This window comes from Rhopalosiphum maidis, chromosome 2 (assembly GCF_003676215.2).
Source record: "Rhopalosiphum maidis isolate BTI-1 chromosome 2, ASM367621v3, whole genome shotgun sequence".
NCBI classification, from domain to species: Eukaryota; Metazoa; Arthropoda; class Insecta; order Hemiptera; family Aphididae; genus Rhopalosiphum; species Rhopalosiphum maidis.
This window is the reverse complement of record NC_040878.1, coordinates 54,496,644-54,523,805: the sequence shown is the minus strand read 5'-3', so window position 1 is coordinate 54,523,805 and position 27,162 is coordinate 54,496,644. Positions and strand designations below refer to the sequence as shown.

The 27,162-nt window shown below is 27.4% G+C and overlaps 2 protein-coding genes across 12 annotated transcripts in view; both read left to right on the top strand.

Annotated features, from left to right (window-relative positions):
• Positions 1-21,841, top strand: part of LOC113553468 (protein unc-13 homolog A) — a 160,609-nt gene extending 138,768 nt beyond the window's left edge. For 7 of the 11 annotated variants that reach the window (XM_026956813.1, XM_026956812.1, XM_026956810.1 and 4 more), the window contains 25 exons: positions 1,736-1,776; positions 3,932-4,022; positions 4,672-4,680; positions 7,191-7,265; positions 7,860-8,079; positions 8,959-9,079; positions 10,169-10,275; positions 11,120-11,261; positions 11,349-11,475; positions 11,537-11,856; positions 11,919-12,069; positions 12,143-12,301; positions 12,370-12,495; positions 12,707-12,868; positions 12,961-13,242; positions 13,309-13,530; positions 13,609-13,775; positions 13,946-14,213; positions 14,309-14,440; positions 15,250-15,463; positions 15,583-15,783; positions 16,159-16,254; positions 18,271-18,430; positions 18,493-18,619; positions 18,703-21,841. In XM_026956813.1, the coding sequence (XP_026812614.1) occupies positions 1,736-1,776; positions 3,932-4,022; positions 4,672-4,680; positions 7,191-7,265; positions 7,860-8,079; positions 8,959-9,079; positions 10,169-10,275; positions 11,120-11,261; positions 11,349-11,475; positions 11,537-11,856; positions 11,919-12,069; positions 12,143-12,301; positions 12,370-12,495; positions 12,707-12,868; positions 12,961-13,242; positions 13,309-13,530; positions 13,609-13,775; positions 13,946-14,213; positions 14,309-14,440; positions 15,250-15,463; positions 15,583-15,783; positions 16,159-16,254; positions 18,271-18,430; positions 18,493-18,619; positions 18,703-18,873 (3,891 nt within the window). In that variant the 3' untranslated portion in view covers positions 18,874-21,841. Of the gene's footprint in view, positions 1-1,735; positions 1,777-3,931; positions 4,023-4,671; positions 4,681-7,190; positions 7,266-7,859; positions 8,080-8,958; positions 9,080-10,168; positions 10,276-10,712; positions 10,820-11,119; positions 11,262-11,348; positions 11,476-11,536; positions 11,857-11,918; positions 12,070-12,142; positions 12,302-12,369; positions 12,496-12,706; positions 12,869-12,960; positions 13,243-13,308; positions 13,531-13,608; positions 13,776-13,945; positions 14,214-14,308; positions 14,441-15,249; positions 15,464-15,582; positions 15,784-16,158; positions 16,255-18,270; positions 18,431-18,492; positions 18,620-18,702 lie in introns of all 11 variants that reach the window. The other 4 variants (XM_026956806.1, XM_026956804.1, XM_026956808.1 and 1 more) reach the window with 4 other exon arrangements.
• A 3,282-nt stretch (positions 21,842-25,123) lies between these two features.
• LOC113553772 (nuclear transcription factor Y subunit B-4) lies at positions 25,124-27,162 on the top strand. The gene is made up of 5 exons (XM_026957283.1): positions 25,124-25,533; positions 26,249-26,424; positions 26,492-26,689; positions 26,752-26,806; positions 26,916-27,162. The coding sequence occupies exons 1-5, from the start codon at positions 25,461-25,463 to the stop codon at positions 27,011-27,013; spliced, it is 600 nt and encodes a 199-aa protein (XP_026813084.1). The 5' UTR covers positions 25,124-25,460; the 3' UTR covers positions 27,014-27,162.

Below are 27,162 nucleotides of genomic sequence, written 5' to 3'. Positions count from 1 at the left end.
ACAGAATACTATGAAAATAAGACTCGGCTGTTTAAAATACATCTAATTTCTTTTCCTTTTTTTTTTAGCTTTTAAACCCCACACCGTTAACTACCCACATTTAAGAAATGGAAAAAACCAGAAAAACCTCGCTACTCTGATTCAACTATTTATATCATATACATATTAGAGTAAACAAATTTTCAATTGTAAAGCATTAATTTCCTCAATCATTTTTAAAACTTGCTTCTTATTATTAAATTCTAATTTCAAAATACACAAGCAAATTTACACCAATGTCACCAATTATTGCACTTACAAGTCATATTGTTAACTATTTATCACTAAAGTGGATGCTATTATATGTATAGATTGTTAATATTCTTTAAAAAAAAAAATGGATTTTTAAATAATTTTTCTTAGAACTTTATCATCCAAATATCGAACATATTGAACCACTAGTTTATTATTTATAAACTTTGAAGTTTAGTTAAAAACCAGGAGTTGAGTACCCGGGAAATAATAATTATATAGCACGAAAATGTCCATAATAAACCAGCAGTTCAACTTTCGATATCTATTTGCGTCTGAACATTTTTGAAAATATACTTAAGCTGAATTATAATATGCTGCGTTCGATAAATAAAAATAAGTGCACATAAACTTAAAAACTCCCTCCAAAATAATAATGAATGTAATATAGTGATAAATTCCAATATCTTTCTAAGTAAAACATCTATTCACTTTGAATATTATGCAGACTTACGTTTCTATATATATTTATATAATATTAATTTCTCTAGAACGTTAATACATAAACGGCAAACAAAGTACGGAATTCTAAAATCTTTACTTCAGGTATTTTCTACATTTTAGCTTTTAACGCTCGATAATCCGGTGTCATAGTATATTATAATAAATGTGGTTTGAGGATTATGCAATTCGCATGATAGAGACATCATAAAACAAAGTATGGATACGAAAATTTATGGCGTTTTAATTACACACACATTGGCTGCGACGGAAATCTATTTTAGGACGACGCAAATAACACCACTTTATATAGGTGTGTGGCTTTTGTTAGTTACCAAACACGAAAAATAATCGATAAAAGTGAACAAAAAAAAAAAAAACACTGTATAACAGCAAGTTTGCATGCGGTAAAAGTCAGACTAAAATATAAAATTAATATATGCAGTTTTTACATACTATACAATTTGCCATGAACATGATACATATATTATATACATATATATTATAGAGTGGTAGCGTATTGGGTATTTGGGTGGCCAGCAACAGTTTGGTTTATATATCGGACAAACTTTTTTTCCCGTAGCTAAAAATTCGACTCCGGGTGAAAAACTTAAAAGCTTGAGAAAAAAACAAAATATGGTTCAATAAAGATTTTCTGTCAAATGCAATTCATCCATAAATATCTGTGTACTTTATCGGTGCAGCAGTGAATTATTTCCTTTTTTTTATTTTATCCTGTCGTTCAGGAAATCTATCCAATTATTTCACATGAGTCGATACTACTATCCGTACCCAATTACATCGCTTACCACTCGAGGAAATAATAATCCAACATATATTTGGTATTACCACGAACAACGTTCTTATATTTTATATATATAATATGTGCGTGTATGTGTGCCTGTATTATAATGTAACGAAACGTTGTTATATTATATCAGTATTATAGGGAAATATATATTATTACATCGGTATTACATGATATTATTTTTTTTTCTTACAGAATGGAAGAGGGAGCGGAGAAAACATTAATAGAGCGAATGGGTAAGTAAAAAATAATAATAATAATAATAATATAAGTAACTTTAGTTTAATACAAGAGGATTTTACGTCTTAGAGGTTAATACACGTCACGCGTTTACAGAACAGAAATTGGAAGAGAAACAGTATTATAGGGGAAACTAAACATCATCGTTTTTATTATTATTACTATTGTTGTGTAAGTTGATGAGCGAAACACGAACGAAAGTGAGATTAAATAATAATGTGGTATACACGGCGTGTGGGAGAAGTCGTAGTTAGTAGACTACATATAATATATGGTGATGATGTAAATGATTTAAGAGCTGTTATTCGATACTTTTCACAACCACCGTACGCACTGAGTATTTGCACACATCCACCCACACGTCCTATGCATGCACTATAAAGAGTTTAAAAGTACATTTTAACCCAAGATTTCCTCTGTGTGCGTGCGTGCGTGTGTGTATGTGTGTGTGTTTTACACACGTGTATCCGTCGCATCCGGCCGTGTCTCGCGGTATGATGGTTTTAAAGAGCTTTGTGGGGGTTCGGTCCATTGAATTTTTGTGTCCCGTATTTCTATGTATATGTGCCGTGTACGCCCGCGGATGAAAAGGAAAATATAATAGCGACACAAGAGTGTATGTATGTGTGCGTGTGTTTGTGTGTGTGTGTGTGTGTATGTATGTACGGTACATAGTTGGGTGTAATCCGTAAGTGCACTTCTACACCGCGACGAGGAGTGGAGAACGACGGCGACCTGTCTGATAACAAACTTTCGATTGGTGTGGTGAGTTGAGTTGGCGCTGGGAGAAAAGCGACGGGGTGAAATGTCATTTTATGTTTATTTATCGGGTGACAACACTGAAAGCCGTCGTCGTCTTTGGCGGCACCTATATATATACGATGTAACGATGTACACGATAAAAGTAAACATATGAAATTAGTCCTGTTGGGCAATATACCTGCTATACGAGCAGTGATTGAGTTTGTGCCGAGTGGGGTTTGATATATGGACTACTTCTTCTCGTTTAATTACGAGGCGAGCCTCTACCTCTTCAATTTAAAACAACATTTAAGTCATTATTTTATGACATTATGACATCTCCGGGTGCGCATAATTCTGGTGTATACTAATTGAGTCTCATACCTGAACGAGGAAAATAATAATTCATTAATTGAGTCCTAGTATAAAAGAAAAATATACAAATTGTGTCCGCAATTAGGAAACGAAAAATATACTAATTGAATCCCACACTTGGAAAACATAAAATATGTCGTTTGAGTCCATAAGTTTTTTATTTTTTATGTGTACCTATATTGTGCATTTTTATATTTCTGGTTAAAATATAAAATATATATATTATAAAAATATCAACACTTCTAAACACTAAATTGGTGCATTGACCGAAACTAACTAAAAGAAGTTATATAATAATTAGAGAAAACAAAATTAAAGAAAAATGTCAATATTACAAACTAAACAAATCTCAAGATTTAAATACGTACGTAATAAACAGTGTATTGCTTGTGTTTTTATCAATATAAGCGTATAAAACGTTAAATGTATTTATTTATTATCATGAACAAATTAATAGCATAGTTTATTATTCACAATTCACATTCATTAATGTTAACCTTATTACGCGTAGATTTTTTTCTTACAAATAATTCTTAGTTTGTAAAAATGAAAAGGAAAATTTTGTTTTTAATATTTTGTGAGTATCAGTATAGGTGCGGACTCAATAAGTATTATATTTTAATGAAACTCGTATGTATTTGAAAAAACAGAAACTCAGTCCGTATTTAGACATTGTAATCACATAATTCATTTACAACAGTAATTATATTGATCCGTCCATTTCCGTCATTGCTTAATTTGTTTTTATTACGTGTACGTACAATATAATTTTAACAAAAACATTTTTACTGTCACTCAATTACTTTATAAAAGTATATTTTTGATAAGCACTTATATAGCAAAGATTTGAATTAAAACTTACCGTGTGCCATTAGGAATTACTAGTTTTAAACTTGTTAGTCTTTTCTGGTCACCAAATAAGCAATAAGTATATAAGTATCAACTAGTTGAAAAATTATCTATTTTTTTTTCAGCAAAACTGCAAATATGTCTTCAATAATAAAATCTATATAATCTTATTATTTTCTATTTTAGACACCCTGGAGACAATCCGTTTTATAGCAACATCGACAGCATGCCGGATATTCGACCCAGGAGAAAATCTATCCCTCTTGTCTCGGAACTGGTAAGCAAAATATTTAATATTTATATAATTTAAATTCATCATTTTCCCTCATTAAAACTTATTGGGAACATAAACTCCCGAAAATTGGATATCAATCGAGTATACAGCGTTTTTGTAAAGTAATAATATTATTATAATTCAACCGAGAAACGAGTGTACCCGGTGATTTGGTAGTAAATATTTTTGTACAAATTTTCGCTTCTAAGTGTATACCGTATATTATAATTTCTTCATGTGAAATGGTTTCTCTTATCCTCATGTTTTATGTTGTTTTTATGTGTACCTAAATGAATGTTGTTTTTTTTTTTGCTATTCCACGTGTTCTCATCATGTTTCCAATGTAAAATATGTTCTTTAGACTTCCTTTATAGAACTTTTTTAAACGATTTCTTCATTTCAAACGCTAATCATTCATAATTTATGTATACTTTAACTTTTTATTTTATTTTTTAAAATTATAATAATATATAATAGGTACATATTATTATGAATCTGATTTAAATAGGTACTATATTATAATAATAAGCTTAGTTTAAATACCTATCTGAAACATATAGGATTCATTATTTTTATTTTTTAACATAAACATGTAAACTAACTAATTTGTGTTATATTGTCTGTTGTTTGTGATCTTCACGCATCGATCCAGGTTCTCAAGGTATAGCGTTCTTTTTTTTTGTTTATTTTTACCATTTATTTAGAGAAAAATATAGAGCACGCTATTAGATCTGGTGACGTGGTTTTTCGTCCATGAAAACACACATTCACTAACACACTAAACACAAAACATGCACACACACATATCACACACCGCTTTAGCACCATACCATTTTATTATAACACTAAAATTTAAATTTCTATTTTCTAGAAATTCCAAATATTAAAATTATTTTAGAGGTAGAATAAAATAGCTAAGCAATTGTATCTTTTACATATTATATTTTTTTATGTACCATACACTTTTGCTTAGTTTTTTCTATTAGCTTTGTTTGTTTATATATTTTTATATAATGTACATCATATAATATTTTATTTATATTTGTACAGTTTTCAGCATTTTTACTAATTAATATTTAAAAAATCTATGCATTATATTATAGAATTAGATTTAAACGATTTAAATTCTATTTTATATATTTAAATACAAAAACATGCCATTTTAATTAAAAAAATACTTTTTGAAATTTATTTCGTTAAAAAAATAACAAGGTACTTTAATTTTAGTATAATAAACTATTTATACCTCATAATTGTATCACGCTATTTATATTACATAACAGAATAATTAATTATTTTACTTAACGTATATATAATCCACAAAAAAATGTTTTAGTTTATTGTAAAAATTATTTTGTATAGCAAAAAAAGTATTAGAATGAAATTTGAGAATGGTTCTTCTGAGAAAAAATCTTTTAGTTTATTATCTTAAATAAATGTGAGACCGTATACATTATATGTAGGTGTGTACATTCTACAGTATACACATATTGTATATTATACATATTTAATGAAATGTCGTAATGAACTTCTTAAGTGCTCAAACTCTATTTCTTGTAATTTATTAGACTTATATGAGCACTTTATAGATCCGTGCATATAATAATACGGCAACTATAATTTAATACATTCACTTTATTTCATTAACCTCTAGATAATACTTTTCCATTAATTAAAAAAACATTAACCCTCCCGATAACACTTAAGTACCTAGCATATAAAGCGACTATTTTTCTGCAATTTTTATTTTTTAATAATTAACAATGCATGCATTACATTTCTATACACATTTCAATTCATTAAAATGGCAATTAAATCGTTACTAACATAGAATTAGTTTTAATATTTAACTTATTATATTTAGTTTACGTAGACTTATAGACAATTAGTGTTTTTAATTTATTAATTTTTATATTATACATAAATATTATATATACATTTTTTCTATTTTATAACTCTAATTCGGTTTAATAAGCTATAGGTGGCTGTGAACACAATACAAAATACCTACTAATGATGATACAGTTATATAATAGACATGTGCGTGTAGTTGAAAAGCTGCATTAATTTTAATATGAAAAATTAAACATTTTATATTTTTATCATTTGAACGTTATAAAAAACTAAAACCAAAAATAAACTTTAAGCATTTAATTTTGCACATGTTTATTGAACACTTAACACTTAAGTTCTGATACGTTACTATTATTTTGAACTAGATAGAACTAGATCGTAGTAGTGCGCTTATCAACGTATAATATGTTTCGTGATTTCGTTCACAGACATTTAAATTAAATGAGAATTTGCTCGAGAAAATGTGTTTTTAAAATGTATTGTTTATTACGAATCACATAAATTCAAAAATTATAATTATGATTTTCAAATTATATATATTATTTTTTCATTGTTGTGTTAGAAAAACATTCCTAAAAGTATTTTCCTCGGGCAAACTCTTGAGTTATACTTTTGTCTGGAATAAGAATGTTTTTAACAATACTTGTATTTTTTTTTCAAATGATATTATATAATATAAATCTATATAAGTATATTCCACCACTATAATTATGATGGAAACCTAATTTATAAGTATGTTTTTTTCACCGATAAAAAAATATTTAAATTATTACAGCGTATAATATGCAATATAATTAGTTCAACATTATAATAAGTTTTTATTTCAATGTGGAAACGTAGTAATAATATGTCAATATTTATCTTAAAACAAAATATTGATGCTCCTGAAAAAATTTCCATTTTTACTCGAAGTTTCTTTTTATACTGACATCATTATTTTCCCTTTATGACTACATCAACAACAAGAGTAAAATATATACAGTAAAAAAAGTGTTGAAAAGTTTCTCGTAGAATTTATATCTCTTCTGTGAGATATTATTTACGAATATTATTTATATAATATAAATTTTTAAACTACTTACATTAGTCATCATAACATTCTTATTCCATTTGAGTATTATAGTGATATCAATAATTTGGTGAGTTATAATAAAGTCGGTTTATTTAATAGCATCATGGGTATAATTATTAAACAAGTACACGTTATTGCATAAATGCTTAATATTTACGCTTATGGTTACAATAGCTTTATTGCTCACTGTTTTCCCGTTTTTACATTATTAATTTATTATTGGAATTCTTGCGGGTGTATTTTAGACAATGGCTGCCACAAAAAGAAACGCAGGGCTGGCATCAGGAGTTCCACGTCCAACTCTCAACGACGAAGAGCTGGTTAGTACCAAATTGAACAAATCACTTGTGCTTTTTCGTTATTAAAAAATAGTTTGTCAAATGAAAAAATTCCAACGTTTACTTTCTTAGAGTTTTCTTTTTATTAATATATTTTTAATCGCATCTGTAGAAAAGTCTCTAAAATGTCTGAAACCAAAATAATATTTTCTATTCTAATTCCAAAAAAATATTTTATAAATTAAAATATATGTAAGAAAAAACAATATAAAAATGAATTTGTAAGTACTAAATTATAGAACTTTTATTGTTTGACATATAATAATATAGCAATATAGCAAGTATAATACTCTATTTTTTAACATTCGCCCTCTCACTATATAGTCCATTGATAGAAATATGATACATTTATTGTTTCAATGAAATTGTAGTAAAATAAAAAAACACAAGTAGGTCTTGTGATTATTTCATTCGGGTAAAAAAAAAGAAAAACAAGTGAAAATAATGACGTAATAAAAAATATCATTGCGACTATTTTTAGACCATTTATTGATCATATTATCAAAACGAACAGATTACTGGATCACTTTAATACTGTAATAAAAACTAATACCACGATCTTCAAAAATATTTCAGAAAATGCACGTATACAAAAAAGCTCTACAAGCCCTAATCTATCCAATATCATCGACTACACCGCATAATTTTGTCTCGTGGACTGCAACTTCACCAACGTATTGTTATGAATGTGAAGGGCTGCTGTGGGGCATCGCCCGACAAGGAGTACGGTGCACCGAATGTGGGGTCAAGTGCCACGAGAAGTGCAAAGAGCTCTTAAACGCCGACTGTTTGCAAAGTAAGTCGAAACTTTTAAAAAAGTGACTATTATTTAAACTATTACAAACGTATTGTGAGCAATGATAATAATTGGGCGCCGTGAAAATATTATAAATATTTAACCAACAACATTATAATTAATATTATAGTAGAAACACAACGAGTTTCGTAGTACTATGACGCGCATTCGTTATAATACGAGGACAATTATTGACAAAAGCAATAGTCTCATGAATGTATGAATACACATCGACCGATATTTTCAGCCGATATATAAAAGTTTCATCGTAGATATACGATGTTCATTTATTGTTAATTATAACAATATCAAATACAATTTGATTCCTAACAAATTTATCACATATATATATTTCTTACTATAGAAAAAATTTGATATTATTTAATAGTTTACATCAAATAAATATAATAATTTTATTCCGTACGTTTAAAAACATAAACGTACATACATAGTGAATACTTTTTCGAAATAGGTCTGAAATTTTATTTGAATTCGCTTTGCAACCTCTGATACACATTTCTATACAGTGTTTACTATTAACCCACTTTTTAGGACTCCTGGGAGAATGTACCTGATCAAACTTTGAATAGAAATAACTTTAAAAACCGTTCTATTTTTTATTTGTGACAAACTAAATGACGTAGAACAATAGACAAAAGAAAAAAATGTCGACTATAAAAAGTTCATATTTTTAAAGTTTTCGAAAATCTTTTTACGAATAAAAATATTTTTTCATCTGATATAATAAAAATTGAACAAATACAGTTAAAACATTTCATATTCGTACAACAGAAAACCTCATACAATATCTCATATAATTAAAAACATTAAAACGTATGTATATATATTATATATTTTTTTGCCAACTAAAAATAATAGGAGCGGCTGAAAAAAGTTCCAAACACGGTGCTGAAGATAAAGCGATATCAATTATACAAGCAATGAAGGACAGAATGTTGCAACGCGAAAGAGATCATCCAGAAATTTTCGAACTTATCAGGTTAGTTAACAATTTAATATCTAACACCAAATAATTTAGTAAATTAACAATAAAACCATAAGAGCCTTGAGTGCAGTTATAAATATTTCACTGCAGGCTCGTGAGTTTTAGTCAATTTAATGTCGATAATTTCCCTAATTGATTTCAGTAAGAACCGCTTACTAAATGTTATATGTCATAAAATGTATTATTTATAAAATCCATAAAAATTAAAATCCTCTTTCGACATGCCGTATTTTTTTACAGTTATTATACTATAATTTCTCTTTAAAAATAAGCAATTTCTTAAACAAAAATTGGAATTATCTTGTTAATAATTTCAATTTGTGACACCAACTTTTATAACATATATATCTTTATTTATTCAATAATAAAATTAATTTACTAAAATATAATATTTTTAATATTAACTTCAACCACAATGGTAAATTTTGTAACAGTCAGTACTATTATCTCTCAATCTACTATTTTATTATTTTTTTCCGAGTGTAACGAATACGAATAGTCTTTAAATGAATCGTAACTAGTATAAAAGAAATATAGCTACCAACAATGTTGGGACACATGCACGACGATATCCCCCTAAACGGAAACATATGGCAATCGTTGAAAAAGAATCGGGGTCAAAATAGGAGAACATGCGTGACATTATATATATGGCGTTTATTAAACAGTCGTCTTAAGACAAATGGAACACCGTCAGATTAATTTCAATCTGTTCGTCATCAGACACTTCTATTACGAACAAACTGAGTTAACAGATCTACGACCAGATTGAATTCAGTTGAAAAGCTGTTATTGATGCGAGTTAGATAACTGAAATGACAGCATTCACGATTATGGATACAATTTGTCATAGTTACAATGATAAAGAAATAAATCGCTGATTTGCAAACAAATGACACAGTGTGTTTATACTAAATGTGTCCGGGGCTCGAAATTAATGCAAAAACAATTAACAGAGATTCCGGGTCATTAAGAAATACGCACACAGCATCTGGAAGAAGTTCTTATTTAGTTTAACATAATACACGCAGTGTTGGGTGTGGAAAAAATTGGTTGTTATGTTTTTTTTTAAATTATACACAGATCAGTGTTCGGCGTGGAGGAGAAAAGCCATCAGGGTCACATTAAAGCGGTGAAACAATCGGTTTTGGATGGTACCTGCAAGTGGTCAGCAAAAATTGCCATCACAGGTTTGTTTAAAAAAAAAACGAATTTGACATTATGAGCAGACGACTTCAAAGAGCTTTGTGTGGCTATCTTCATTGTGCTTGGTGTTTAATTTTATGGAATTGGTGTTTTACTATTTTGATATATTTAACCCCTCATGTGTATTTTTTAAGCACGAGATTTTTAATGAAAATTCTTTCAATTAACTTTAATTTTGTGTATTTTTTGTTTTAAACTACTATTGTGCATGGTTTATTGTTTGTTCACTAATACAAATGTTTCAAATATGTTTACAAACGTTTATATTTTTCCTTGCTTACATCTATGATGCATTAAAAAATATTAAGAAAGAATTTTCATTCATTTAAATCTAAACATTTTCTACTATTTTGGTTCCTTTCCTCCGATCAATTTGTGTGTAAATATTTGTTTTTATTGTTTTGGTTTTGCGTATTTGAAGAACCATGTTTTCTGTGGAACCTGATATGCATATCGATTCCTTGGAGCAAGCGGAAGCTATCGTTCTTGAAGGCACTTCTAAATGGTCGTGCAAAATCGAAATAACAGGTCAGCGGTTAGGCTTATTAGGGTTCACTTACTCACAGCTTAGAAATTGGAATCGAGCAAATATTTACTAATATTTAAATTTCAAATCAAACAAATCACATAAATCATCGATATCTAGTTAGCAGAAGTAACTTAAACGACGTCTTCCAAAAAAAATTAACGCTTATTGCATGCATTGTTTGTCGTTTGTATGCACGTGCAAAATACTGTACATATAGCTTTAGAATAAACCAGCGCTTTAAATAAATGTAATTCATATTTTTGAATAATTATCGATTATAATTTTTATTTTTATTATAGTAAAATGTGCTCAAGGGCTCATTGCAAAAGACAAAAGTGGTACATCAGATCCATACGTAACTGTTCAAGTGGGTAAAGTTAAAAAAAGAACGCGAACCATGCCTCAAGAGCTCAATCCTGTTTGGAATGAAAAATTTTATTTGTAATTATTTATTTTTCCCTTTCTTTGTAACTGTAAATAATATATTATTAAACATAAAAATATTAATACATTTTTCAAAATTGATAGCGAGTGCCACAATTCTTCGGATCGTATTAAAGTCAGGGTATGGGACGAGGACAATGACTTGAAATCGAGACTAAGACAAAAACTAACCAGAGAATCGGACGATTTTTTAGGACAAACTATTATCGAGGTATATTTATATCAACTATTATATTTGTACGAGAGTTTATGAATAAAAAGTAAATAATTAGGTTCGAACGTTGTCGGGTGAAATGGACGTTTGGTACAATCTCGAAAAAAGGACTGATAAATCAGCAGTATCCGGTGCTATTCGATTACATATCAATGTAGAAATTAAAGGAGAGGAAAAAGTCGCTCCTTATCATATCCAATACACGTGTCTTCATGAAAATCTATTTCACTCGTTGTGTGAAAATAATGCAGGAATAGTTCACCTACCTCAAGCCAAGGGAGAAGATGGGTGGAAATTGTATTTTGAATCTCCCGCACAAGATATTGTCGACGAATTCGCTATGAGATATGGCATAGAGTCTATTTACCAAGCAATGACGTGAGCTTATTACATTGTAATTTTAAAACTATAATTTTAAAATCAATAATCTCGTATTTTAGACACTTTCATTGTCTTTCAACAAAATATTTATGCCCTGGTGTCCCAGCAGTAATGAGTACATTGTTAGCGAATATCAATGCCTACTATGCACACACGACATCAAGCTCCGCCGTAAGCGCAAGCGACCGTTTTGCAGCATCCAATTTCGGAGTAACTATCATTACTGAGAAAATATTATGTTATTTCCAACCATGATTTTCAAATATTTTTTCATTATTTATAGAAAGAAAAATTCGTAAAGCTGCTTGACCAGCTACATAATTCGCTCAGAATAGATTTATCAATGTATAGAAATAACTTTCCGGCATCCAGTCAAGAAAAATTAATGGATCTTAAATCGACTGTCGATTTGTTGACAAGTATTACATTTTTCAGAATGAAGGTAATTTTTTTAAATATAATAATAAAAATATAAAGTAGCACAACAGTTATAACATGATTTATATTTAGGTACAAGAACTTTCAAGTCCACCAAGGGCTAGTACCGTTGTTAAAGACTGTGTTAAAGCGTGTCTAAGGTCAACTTATCAATTTCTATTCGCTAATTGTTATGATTTATACGGCAGAGAATATCAGGTATTTATTTTACTTGTTGAAATTAAATGTTAAACATTTGTAATTCTGAGATTTTAGTATAACAATTATTGTAAATAATAATATTAATATTAGTAATTATACCGTGATCAAACAATAAGAAATTTTATAATATCAAACTCGAGTTATTCAAAAATATGTGTATGTTACATTATAAAAAATTCTTAATTAAATAAACTATTTTGTTTTTAAGACTGATCCAAATGAAAAAAGAGACGAAGACACGGGACCAAAGTTAGATGATTTAGGCTTTTGGGATAAGCTTGTAGCACTCGTTGCTTCAGTAATCGAAGAAGATAGAAATAGTTATGCACCTGTTCTGAGTCAATTCCCAGCAGAACTCAATATAGGACAGGTAAATTATATAATAAATTGTTATTGTATTGATTATATAATTATAATAATATATTTACTGACGTATTTTTATAATTAAAATATTTTTTACAGTTATCTGCAGCAACAATGTGGAGCTTCTTCGCCGTGGACATGAAGTATGCTCTAGAAGAACATGAAACACATAGACTTTGTAAAACTTCAGCGTACATGAACCTCCATTTCAAAGTAAAATGGCTGTTTACTAATTATGTAAAAGATGCACCACCGTACAAAGACGCAATACCCGAGTACCCATCTTGGTTTGAACCGTTTGTAATGCAATGGCTAAATGAAAATGACGATGTGTCTTTAGAATATTTGCACGGAGCTTTTAACAGGGACAAAAAAGATGGGGTAAGCAAGCGTCGCCATCTTAAACTTTGATCAAAAAGTTTTTTAAACTTTATTTTGTAATTATAGTTTCAAAGAAGTTCAGAGCATGCGTTATTTTCCAACTCAGTGGTAGACGTATTCACTCAGCTTACACAATGTTTTGGGGTTATATCAAAATTGGAATGTCCTGACCCAGAGATATCCAATCGATACATGAAAAGACTTGCTAAAACAATTGTCAAAGTGTTATTGGCATACGTAGACATAGTTCAAAAAGAATTTGATGCTAAAGAACTAGATGAAAGAACTGTAAGTTTAAAATATTTTATCCGTATATATATTATGTATTTATGTGTACTTTACATAACATATGTATTAAATGTATAGGCTTGTATATTAATGAATAATATTCAACAACTACGAGTACAACTAACAAAAATGTTCGAATCAATGGGTGGCAAACAACTGGAAGAAGATGCTACAGATATTCTAAATGACTTACAAACGCAGTTATTAAAAGCTTTAGATGAACTATCTGGGAAATTCGGAAAAAGGTATGTATAGTTAATATTTATCTTATTTATAAGCGTATTGTTTATACATGTAAATACATATATATTTTATTGATTACTTACTGCCAACTTTGATATGTTTAAGTTTAATATTATTACCCTCAATGAAAATAAATAAACATTAAAACTAAAATTCTAATCAAATGTTTTAGTTTGGAACCTCAAATAAAGAAAAGTGTCAAAGAACTTGGTGAGTTATTACAAAGTATCAAAGGAGGTAGCCAAAATCCACAACAAGTATCTATGATGGAAGTAGACGAAATATTAAGGCCATTGATGGATCTAATGGATGGTTCATTATCATTATTTGCTCAAACTTGTGAGAAACCTGTACTAAAACGAATTCTTCGAGAATTATGGAAACTTGTAATAAGAATATTGGAAAGATCAGTAGTCTTACCACCAATGATGGATAAAAGTGTAAGAAATATTAGTTTAAATAAATGATATAAAATCATATAAATAAAGCATTAAGGTTTATAATTGGTTGTATAAACTCGTTATTTTTAATTTAGATGATATTGAAAAACCTTAGCGAAAACGCTAGATCACTGGCAGCTAATGCTAGAATTGAAGACATGTCCAGATTAATTAGAAACCATATGGCTGGAAAGCAAGATGTTAAAAATGCTTTAACAGGAGTAATGGTAATTATACATATTAGTTTATAACATATTAATTCATACGAGTAGTTTGTAACAACTGATTCTTTCATATTTCCATTTTGTTGTTGTTAACATTATTGGATCTATTTTTTCGAAATTTTAAAACTTATAAGTATGATATTTTTGTATTAATTTTCCATGCCTAATACAATTAGCAACATTTTTAGAAAACAATATTTCAGACTTAGTTTCATTTTTCCGATACGTCATAATAATAATAATAATAATATCTAATTTATCTTAAACATAAAATAATATAAATCTATTATAATATATAAATTTTATATATTATAATATCTACCAATTTATTTGCAAAAACTCTGAAAATGTAAAATTTGAATTTAATTTTCAGAAATATTAAAATTTAATAGTTAAATTACTACTAAAATGAATAAATAAGTTTAAATTTGTTTGTAATACGTACATAAAATATTCGAAGTCGTATGTAATAAACTAATAAATAACAAAAATAGTAGTTTTTTTAAACATTTACTTCTTTTGGATACTTCTGCGTCAAGATCCATAACCAATCAAATATACTAACTTTTAACTAACAGACTAGTTTAGATATACTGAGGGTTGACTTTAAAAACAATTCAGTTTTTGATCGTACGCATACCTAGAAAAATATTTCAAAAATCAAATTACTTTATAGAAAAAATAAACGATTATCAACCAATAAATTTTCAGAATCAATATAAAAATATACAGAATTATATTATGTTGTATGTTGTTTCTACAAACAAACAATCCACTAATTATTTTTTGAGGCAAAAATATATATTTTTTAGGATATGGAAAAGAACTTAAATACTAAGCAGTGTAGGGTCTTAGAATCTGCATTGAAAACAATTAAAACATATTTCCATGCCGGTGGAAATGGACTGAAAAAGAAGTATTTGGATAAAAGTTCAGATCTTTTATCTTTATGCTATGCTTTATCACTTTACACAAGATCCACAGATGAACTCATCAAAACGTTTGTGTTGACACAATTGCATCAAGGTATGTTTTTTGGATAATTGTTAAAATAAGAAAAGGGGTGAATTATTTATTTTTTACTATAGATTTAATTAATATAATTAAATTTCGTTATTAATAATAAATATTCTAATTCTATAAAGTACCACAAAAAAATGATCCATTACCACGACAACCATCACTAATGAGTGGTACTGAAGTAAAAGATGAGATGGACGAAATGGATTATGACGAGGACGACGAAACCGAGGAGGAAGAAGCATTAGATGAAGCAGAAGAAGATGTAAAATCAATGGGAAGTCGAATGGAAAAACTCTTTGAAATTTCAAGAAGACCATTACAAGGTAAAATTGTATCCTAAATTATTTTTTATATCCTTTAAAATTACTTATAAGGTTACAAGTATAACCATATAAACAGTTATTTAGAATATAGCTGATACTATAACCGTAGATCCATTGCACCATAAACAGATTAATACGCATTTATTCAAAATACATCATGTAATATTATAGTAGCTATAATAGTAAGTGCAGAATAGGTACCTACTTTAAGTTGAAATGTTCTTATATCTCGTGTATATAATATACAAAAATACTAGATAAAAGATGATTATTTATACTTTTTCGCATGACTAAAAGTAATTTTAAATATTTATGATAATGTTTTAAAGTCATTAACTAAAATTTTTTTTAATTTTTTTTCATATTTATAATTAGAAAATTACGTATATGAAGAACCTTATGGAGAAATTTCTATTAACGTTTACATTGAAACACAACCAACGAATAACGAATTTAAGCTCACTGTAACAGGTATGTATTATATTTAATCTGTAAATTGTTCTTAATTAAAACTTTTTAAACAATAAATCGAGAATAACCATGTTAAACTAAAAACACTTGTATATATATATTATAATAATACAACATAAATATCAATGATAACATAACAAGATAGTTAAAAAATATTTAAATCGTAAATAATAAAAAATAACAAACAACTAAAGTCTGAAATCGACCATAGTTATTTTTTGTTTCATTGGCAAAATGTCCATTAACCCTTTCCCTACTGAATTATTTTTTCACAGTTCACAACACTGTGCTGGGATTAAATTTTATTTTTAAATATTTTTTTTCGTATTGTTTTAAATATTTTTATAGTTCAAATAATAACTATCAATAAAAAAAAAAAATTTCTAGTAACTTTTTTAGCAAATATTAGTTAATTAAGTTAGTGATTGGTTCTCAAATAGTCGATAATGAACTATTATTTCAGTTTATCAAATAATGACAATTTGGGAACCCTGGAAAATCAAATAAATTTTTTTTTGCTTATAACTTTTTTAATATTTATCATATATATTTTTTTGTTGTCTCTTTGGATTCGTCTAATTATTTACCATTTAATGATATCACATTATCGATAAAAGCTTTTTTTGATTTTTAAAATGATAGAACGCATATGTGCGTCCATAGCAGTGAAAGGGTTAATAAACCTTTCTTGGTTTGTTTTCTAAATGGCTTTTGTTAAATAACTCTACGCATTTACATTGGATTCTAAACCTATTCTATTTATTTAAAAACAAGTTTGTGTTGAACATACGATATTTTTTTCTTTTTATATCGGATGTTCGAATGACACATAACTAAAAGAAAAGAAAATCATAAAATCTCGCTGAAAACCTATACTATTCTTGTCACTTTTAATGCTCATACCTCAATAAAAAAAAACACATTGATTTCTAATAATAGAACAACGCAATCTTGTTTGATTTACAAAAACACATAAAATCGTATTTGTTTTATTTTTCACTTACATCTAATAAAATCGCATTTTATTTCAATATATAGTAACCGTTTATTAGAAAATTAAAATTAAAATATTACGTTTTCCTCTTATAAAATTATAAATACATTGAATTTGTACTGCATAATATATATATTTTATAAAAATACTTATTTTCATAATAACCTATAAGTGAACTATAAGTACGATTATTCAATTATAATTTTAATAATTAATGATTAAACACAAATTACAGTAAACATTAAACAATTAATATTCTTAAAATAAGCCAAATTACATCATGTTAAACATCTATTAATTATTTTACTACCAACACACTAATTTTACTAGGTATAGCTATTATAATAATAATGCATCATTATTACGGTAGTTTTATATAATAAAACGGTCACATATTACAACTATACTTTTTGAGTCTATGTATATCATTAAACATTTTTAATATTGTACTTATATCGAATACAACTTCTATTTATAATAGCAAATTTAAAACTAAATTATTTCTTTAAAATAAATCAATACATTAGAATATAAAAATATTATACCTACCTAAATGCATAATGTTTACTGTTAATTTTTATAAAAATGATATAATTACTTACTAAATCTAACAATTAACTATGTTATATTATCAATAGACACAGTGATAGATTAAATAAAGGGTCGAGAGCCCTCCCTCTTGATAGTTATATTATATTTGTGAGGCCTAAATTCTAAATATTGTATTTAAAAATTATATGATATGATATATAATAATATTAAAAAATTTGAACCCCTCCCCCTAAAAAAAAAATCCTAGATAGGTCCTGAAAAACTCACTAGGAGAATTATTGTTTGTTTAATAAGCTTTATTAAATGTATCAACTAATCGAGTAAATTAAAATATTTAAAATGTATTTTATTTTAAATATTTTATTAATATCTCGCATTATTTTGATACATATTCTTCAGAGTCCTATTTTTCTTATTATATGTTATGTTCTCTATTATACTTTAATGTTGTTGGTGTTACTGTATAACAGTGGTTGCTGCTAATACGCTGGTATGGCCAACAACTGGTATGTTTCGCCCGTTTGTCGAAGTGAACCTCATCGGACCAAGACTAGCGGACAAGAAGAGAAAACAGTCGACGAAGAGTAAGTCAGGCAGTTGGAGTCCTAGATACAACGAAGCGTTCGTTTTGTAAGTATATTTAGTCGACATAAAACAAAACTCAGTTTTTACGGCGATCATTTTTTGCACAGTTCTATTAGCGCCATTGAAGATTTAGAATGTTACGAATTGCATTTTTGCGTGAAAGACTACTGTTTTGCTCGCGAAGATCGGCTCGTTGGCGTGGCGGTTTTGCAGATGCGACATGTTCCAATAATGGTAATTAATAATAAAAAGCAATTAGTACAATAACAAAAACTATTTTTACCATTTAATCTGACTGTTATTATTTACTCATTAAGGTCCGTACCGGCGAATGGTTAGGCCTCGGCAGACGAATACAAATGAATGAGACTGGATGGACGATTTTGCGGATACTTTCACAGAGGTATAACGACGACGTAGCTAAGGAATTCGTGAAGCTCAAGTCGGAGACCAGACAGGAAGACCAGTCGTCCATACAGGGGTCGTAAAAACAAATCGACACGGGTATTCATCGCCAGTAGTCTTCCACTGAAAACAATAAAATTAAGACTAGTTAAAATAATAAATTAACTTCAATATGTTGTAAAAAAAAATGAAAATCGATCAAGAGTTGTGAATAGTAATAATTTAACAAGGGCTTAGAAACAATGGAAGTTCTTGTTGCAATTACTATACTATAGTCAGAAAAGTGATAGTAATCATTTCAAAGCGAAAAAAAAACGTTGGTCTTTTTCATATTAAGTAAAAAATTATATACGTTCATAGCAATAAATTCTTAAAGAAAAAACACATTAAAAATTGACCAACATTTTGAGTTTTAAACAAATCAACGGGACCATTCTCAAATTAAAAATTAATTATTCAATTTAATACACTGCAGTGTTGGTTGTAATGATTGTAAAACTTTCTGTGTGGTAGTTAGGTGCCCGGAATGCCAGGGCGTTTGGATGGAATAGGGTGAACACCACTAATTTTAAGGTGGCTTTGAATATTTTAATATTTAAACATTTGTTGTTCTAAATTCACAGTACAATATTTAGGTAAATTAAAATTCTACTGTATAAAAGGGGACATGATATATACAGATGCACCATTCCGCATAACCGAAATCTATTACCTACCTACTAAATTAAATGCGCTCTATTGTTTTTAACAAACCAATATTTTTATACAAAAATGATATTCCTGCATCGAACACCTACAGGTTATGTTATTTACATTATTACCTATTCCTAGCACTTGGGCGCAACTATAATATTCTGCATATTCATATAATATTATAACGATATGGGACGTCATTTTTTCTCTGAAAGTTCTGACAAATGTATTGTTGTTGCTGTTATTATTGTTGTTTTTGTTGTTGTAGTTGTTGTTTTTTCAAACGGGCCTCTACTCCGGAACCTTTGACCAGCAACAGGTTAAGCCAAATCGTATAATCGATCCATAAACCGATTTTCATCCGGTCAGGTGCGTGATTGCGGAACGCATTATCGTTTTTATCTCTTTATATTACTCTGCGGGTAATCATGTCTATTCTAACACTCTGACTCAAGTATATATTATGTAATGTACATTTCCTTGGACTCGACGACTTGATAATACGAAATATCGGTCATTTTATTGTGAAACGCTTATTGAAACATTAAACATAAAATCTATACATGTTTAAACATCCATCGTAATACCTGTATACCTACCTATACCTATTTAAAATATTTAAATGCTTTAAACTATTGCAACTCTAATAATAGTATTAAACTACCATACACGTGTTATATACATATATACAATATATATTACTAATAACGTCTTCCATTACATCATGTTGTTTTCTTCTAGTACGCATCCATTTCATTGATTTCGTGTAAAGAAATTGATTATTCTTGTTTTCATTCCATTCGCTCGGTTATTTTCTTGTAATTTTACATTTCTTAGTGTCTAAGTAATTTCCATTATAATAATTTAATACTATTCGTTCTTGATTGATTTTCTAGGCTATTGAGCATTTTACAGATATAACTTTTAAAACTTCCTGACAAACTGTGTGTAAACTATAATAAGTGTCAAAAGGGAATTAATAATTTTAATAGGCCTCATTCTTATACCTACTCTTATTCCAAATTTGCATTATTTACTTGATAATATTCAAACATTTTGGGAAACACCTATTTTTTTATTCAATAGGTTATAATTTATATTATATCCGTCCTAATACCCAATTATATTATTGGTCAAAAGGGTTTCACATGTAATATTGTTTTCACAGCAATAATTAATTCGTATTCGTATTGTAAAAAATATATTTAACCAAACGCATCGTTGAATATTATTTACAAAATAAAATGTGATAAAACATCGATATATTCAAATTATTTTTTATCAATTGTATTGTAAATTAATGTTAAAACCAATATTTATTAATACCTACTATAACAATATGTGTATATTATGAATTAACTATTTAAGCTAGCAAAACTATTGTAAACTACATAATGTGCAGGTGGCCTAAGTTGAAAACTTTATAAGAGATTTTCTTTCAAAAGTTACCTTCCAAACTCTTATCCAAAACCCTCGTTATGTTTATTATGTTAATTTTCCAAACCCAACCAACCGTACCATACATATCGATCTATCGTTTCTTATTTTATGTTGCTATAAATAATTATTATATTAGTATTGTGCTAATGATATTAATCTATTAATTTATTGCTATAATCATGTTTGTAAGTTCAAGTATAGGGGCCTTTATTTTTTATATAATATATAACCTAGACGTTGAATATTTTAGTCGAATCTGTTAAACTTCGGTTTTAGATTGTTATAACAAACATTTACTATATATCGTCATTATGATTAACCAGGGTAAACGTATTAAGCAATGTGTTGTTTTTGTATTAATATTTTATTGTAATTATGCACTTATAATAATTTTTTAACATTTTTTTTTATATATATAATATATATACCAAATTCGGTTTCTATACAAACATTTATAAAAAAAAAAAGAAACAAAAACGCAAGACAATATGATAATTATATTGTTTGAACCGAAACTATTTATTGTGTTACTGCCCATAACGTAATTTTTCGGTGTATTTTCAAACGGTGTCTATGAAAAATTATTAACTTGTCTATGCTCCTCTATTATCTTAGTCTTATACTTGATATTATTATTTTTGATTTCATTCAAAACGAGTAAGTTATTAATATTGTTATATTTGATTTGTAAAGATAAATGAAATCAACAATAATACCTAATCATCTATATATTTAAGCTGAATAAAGTGCGCTTTTTGTCTATACTTCCTAATTTAAGTCCTCCTCGTTGTTTTTAATTTATATAAACGGTACGACATGGTAACGATAATAACAGCGCCTGTCACCGCCTAAAATACCCATTATATTATTACCATTATTATTGTTATTATCATTACTAATGTCTGCCACTTTACCTTATTATTACCACTATACTATATATAAATATATATATATATATATATTTTTGATTTATTGGAGAATTCCTTTTTAAAGTTCATATCTCTCATACTTTTTAATAATAATTACATATATTATAATATAACGTGTGCATAATACAATGGAAACTTGACATTTGTATGTTGTACTTACATTACTTGTTGAAAATAAACTGAGGTTTTTATTAAATATACCTACCTAAATCGTTACAAAAATAGTAATATGATTTAATAATAATGCTGCATTTTAGAATATGCAGTTGGTGCGTAATAAGATGAGATTCTACATAGTATGTAGGTCACTATACCAATACCAGTAAAAAATGAGGTTCTGTACAGAAATAGATTGCGGTACTTAATTTAAATCAGTCGTAAACAAAAAAAAATTGTACATTCACAGCGCTGACTCCGTCAAACGAGATTACTGTCAACCATACATTTAGGTGTATATTGTATATATATACATAAATGTTGGACGGTAATGTATATCTGTGCCGTTCAAGTACATATATATAAAGAAAGGTTTTCGAGAAACAGCGTATAATAATTCATTCGGACGGGACAAGCGAATAATACGCGCATTAGAATTCGATTTCACGTGTCTGGCCGAAAATTAAATCGCATTACCTAGATTATTACTTATTTGCATATTTGCATACAATGATGTTCGAAGAAAAAGGAAAAAACCATTCGAACGTGATATCCTGAAATGATAAATCATTTTAACGCGTTTTACTTGGCACAGATGTATGACGCGCGTATGTGTAAATTAAAGGAATTATGTTTTACTCGGTAAACCATTTTATGTCGCAACTATAATATAGGTCGTCTATATTGCAGTGATGAACCAATAGCATGTCTGATTTTGTATTACATTAAGTTTCAAATTTTGGACGTCAACAATATTGTATTAATGCCTAATGGCATCTGCAACTTGCAAGTCCACCAATTATATTTATAATAATATTATACAGAACGACAAATAAATCAAGTACAGCGCACTGTGTTTGCAATTCAAGGACATTGCATGTTTTGTTATTGTTTGAAATTTGCCGTAAAGAGTTTTCAGTTTGTATATGTATTCAAGGGATCAAGACCTAAAAATATATACATTAAAATTAAACGTCTTGTTCCAGAGCTTTTTTAAAAATATCTTTTATCTACAATGTTAATTTTAAAATTTAATATTTAATGAATATCAAGAAATATTGCTAAAATTACTGTAGTTATGTTCATAAACGAAGCCCTTATATTCAGGGGTGAAAATATTTTTAAAAACTTTAACTATCTTCTTCATAATTAAAAAATCATCATTATAATAAACAGAGTGTAACAGAAACTTTTGACCAAAAAAAATTAAGCTACTTAAACGTATGATAAAAATTGTTAATATTATATGATGAATTAATAATTTAAGAAATATACTCATGTCAGCAAATTCTCAAAAATCATATTTTGTAAAAAGTTATTACGATTTACGTTCAAAATTAATTTAATCAAAAAATATTGATATTTTTAAAAAATTAACTTCTTGACTTAGATAAATATTTTTACCATTAAAATTGTTCTTATAATCAGATTCAAAAATTGGTTATTTTAAATTTATCCAAAAAATTTAGATCAAATTTTAATTTTTTTTATTTTCAGTACTAAACAATAAAATATGAAAATATTAATTAGAACAAAAGTTATTCCAAAAGTCTATTCTAACTGTTATATAGGGTATATGCATGTATTGCATTTAGTAGCATAAATTACAAAATAAAATTATTAAAAAAAACTACAAATTATTAAGTTATTTATATTCGTTCTGTTCAGAATCTAAAATCATCCTATGTAAAGAACTTTTAAAGTTTAGGGATGTAACCGCAAATCTTGCGACTATAATTATATTATATTGAGAACATCACGCACAATGACATTATGAAAATAATTACAATTTTAAATTTATTTAAACACTAATAAAGTAATAAATAACAATCAAAGATAATTAAAAGTTAGTATAGTATGGTATTTTATGCGTTATTTGCAGATGGTTACGTAATATCGAAATAATATTATAGAAAATTGGTTTTACTCAAGAAAGAACCAAAATGATTACAAATTGCAAACACTGTCTTATAGTAAGGTGGTAGTGGTATTAACTCAAAAGTTAATAACAATAATTTAATATGGTTTTAAAATATAACATAAATTATTATAGTAATTAAATATTAATAATATAATATAAATGCATTTTCTCGGAAAAAAATTAAACCAACATACTAAAAATAAAATAAATTACTTTAATTAGCTATATCAAAAAACATATATCATAAAATTCGCTTAGTGATAAAGCTGAAAGACATATCCGTTCAGAATCGTTTTTAGTGTATACTCTCACTGGACTATGCGTGTACCTATGCAATTTATACATCAATAAAAATGTATAAAATACTGTATGAACATGATATCACAGTGTTTAAGTATTGACGTATTTATGTGACTGTGGGTATAGTAAATCAACTTTGATGCGTGTACTGGTGTAAGTACTAAGTTATCTTTCATCTATCAATGTGTTTTATACACAAGATATTGGACAAATTCATAGATAGATACAAAAAAAATATTGGCAAAGTAAACAAATCCAAAACAATCTGACTGACTAATTAGTAATTGTAAAAACTATAATAAACAAATAAAATGATAAATAATAAAATTATACTAAATAAATACTCATGTAATTTAAAAATAATAATACACATATAAATAATTTAAATATTTTTTTTAACCCTCTACTAAATACTCTATATAACAAAAAAAAATCTCTTGGTCCTTAAAAACTTGTTATAGAGAGTTTTCATTGTATATTTTTATTTTATATATTTAGGTTTATTGAGTAATAATATTATTTGTTTTAATTAAAATAGTACAAAATTGACTACCTACTTAAAGCCCCTTTAAAACCCCTTTAAAACTAACTGAGCGATCCACGTACTACTTAGTTTCTTTACCCCTCACCCACGACCCACTACAGGATCAACTCAATTCACACCAAGGACGTTGTAAACAAGACGTAGATATTCTACGATAATAATAATAATAATAATAATATTCTATTATCCTGTGAATGAGATTACTGATTTGCGACAATAGCTATGTGTAATAAATGTTTATTATATATAATTATATAATTAATGTTTATTTTATATGTGTTTATATATATATATATATATATCAATTATCTTTGTTTACAACACAATACTGTTATCAATGATATTACACGATTACAATATTATTCCTGTTATCGAAAATCACTAATAAAAATCACGTACTTATCTCAGTCTGTTGACTTTATTGTCCGTGATTGTGCGTTGTATCTCGTTACCTAAACTTAGAACATAACAACAACTCTTTTACCTATTAGTTATTATTAAGCAGTTAGTGTCGTGCACTGAGGAATCATCTCTTATTGATACTCGTTTTGTTGTTTGTTAATAATTTCGGGCCGAGTACGTTGTACTTCGTACATTTCTGTTCGGTGTGTGTTAGACATTTGTTAATTTTTTTTTTATCGACAAGTAAATTTTGCGGTGGCCAGCCAATCTTACTTCGATCTCACGATGAACAGCAGTGACAGCGATGATTTGACGGAAGAATTTTTAACGGACGACCATCAAAATTTCTTATCTCAAGGTTAGTAAGCTTATTAAAAAATATATATTACAATACAATCGGACATTGTTTAGGTTACCTTTTAAAAGTTCATTACTTATATTTCTAATTCCTATGAAGTTAATAATATTACGAGTATTTGTATGATTTATGTATAAATTAGTTAATCACAGCGCAATGAGAATTAAAATATTTACATGTATGTTAATTATGAATAACTAATATCATATATTCATATCCTAAGCCGTATAACCATTAATACTATTAACCATACTACTTGGAGAACTCCAAATATTTTCAGTTTTAAACTTTTCTTTCTCTGTTCAACAGTTCAGAAGCAATACTAAAATATACATCAAAAATATATTTTATATATTAATATGTATATTAGTATAATATGGTTTTAGTACTTAACTAAATTAGAATATCAATCAATCAGTATAACATTAAAAACAGAACAAAATATAATTTATTATAAAATGTTAAAAATTATAACATGCCTAACAGTAATACAATAATGTTTTAATCCCACATTTGTGATTAACAAGACTAATTTCTGTAAGCTAATCTTTGGATAAAATAATTATCATACTTGTACCTTTATAATTTTAATTTTTAATCAAAACATTTCTATTCCATAATTATACAAAATTTCTTGTAGTTTAACATAACCACTTTAGTCACTATAAAGTACATTCATTTTGAATACTAATATTATCTAACTTATGTTTTTTAGGACAAGATACTCAAGATGGTGTGGAAATGGTCACATTGGACAATACAGATGACTCATCAAATCAAGGAGAAGTGTATGAACTTAAATTTGGAAAACCACTTCGAGAACAAGATAGATTCCTTCCTATTGCAAATATTGCAAAAATTATGAAAAAATCTATTCCAGATGGTGGAAAGGTTTGTTTATAAACTAACAATATTATATTATACTCTAACATATAACAATATTAATTGATGGTTATAGATAGCAAAAGATGCACGAGAATGTGTACAAGAATGTGTTTCAGAATTTATAAGTTTTATAACCAGTGAAGCTAGTGACAGATGTTTCCAAGAAAAACGTAAAACTATTAATGGAGAAGATATTCTTTATGCAATGTCTAATTTAGGTTTTGACAATTATGTAGAACCCTTAAAAATGTATTTGCAAAAGTATAGAGAGGTAATATTATATTTATTACTTATAAAAATATATTTTTGTACATAATATTGAAATATTTAAAGGCTACAAAAGGAGACAAATCAATTGGAATTGAAGAACTTTCTGATGACGTATTTTGTAAGTTACATTTGTTGTCTTATTAAATTCTCACTGACTTAATTTTGTTCTATATCATATTATTAAATAGTTTATTATTTATTTATTTTTTGTTTATGTATATTTATAGCTAATGACACAAGTTATACAAAAATATTTGGACAAAACAGTCAAAATGAATCTGTCATCTACTATCAAGATCCAATTCAACAATTCCACATAGTATAGTTAGTTCTTTTGTTTTTCTTATTTTGTCATTAGACTGTAACTATATATCTTGAAAAAATGTATTGCACTAATTGTAGCTTTTATACAAGATATATTCTGTAAAGTATAATTTATATACTATAAAATATTATATTGTATAAATTGATGTA

Coding starts and splice junctions, on each gene's coding strand:
- LOC113553772 (XM_026957283.1), top strand. CDS start 25,461: ATGAACAGCAGTGACAGCGATGATTTGACGGAAGAATTTTTAACGGAC. Junction 26,690..26,751: donor ATTTGCAAAAGTATAGAGAG/GTAATATTATAT, acceptor AAATATTTAAAG/GCTACAAAAGGAGACAAATC. Junction 26,807..26,915: donor ACTTTCTGATGACGTATTTT/GTAAGTTACATT, acceptor GTATATTTATAG/CTAATGACACAAGTTATACA.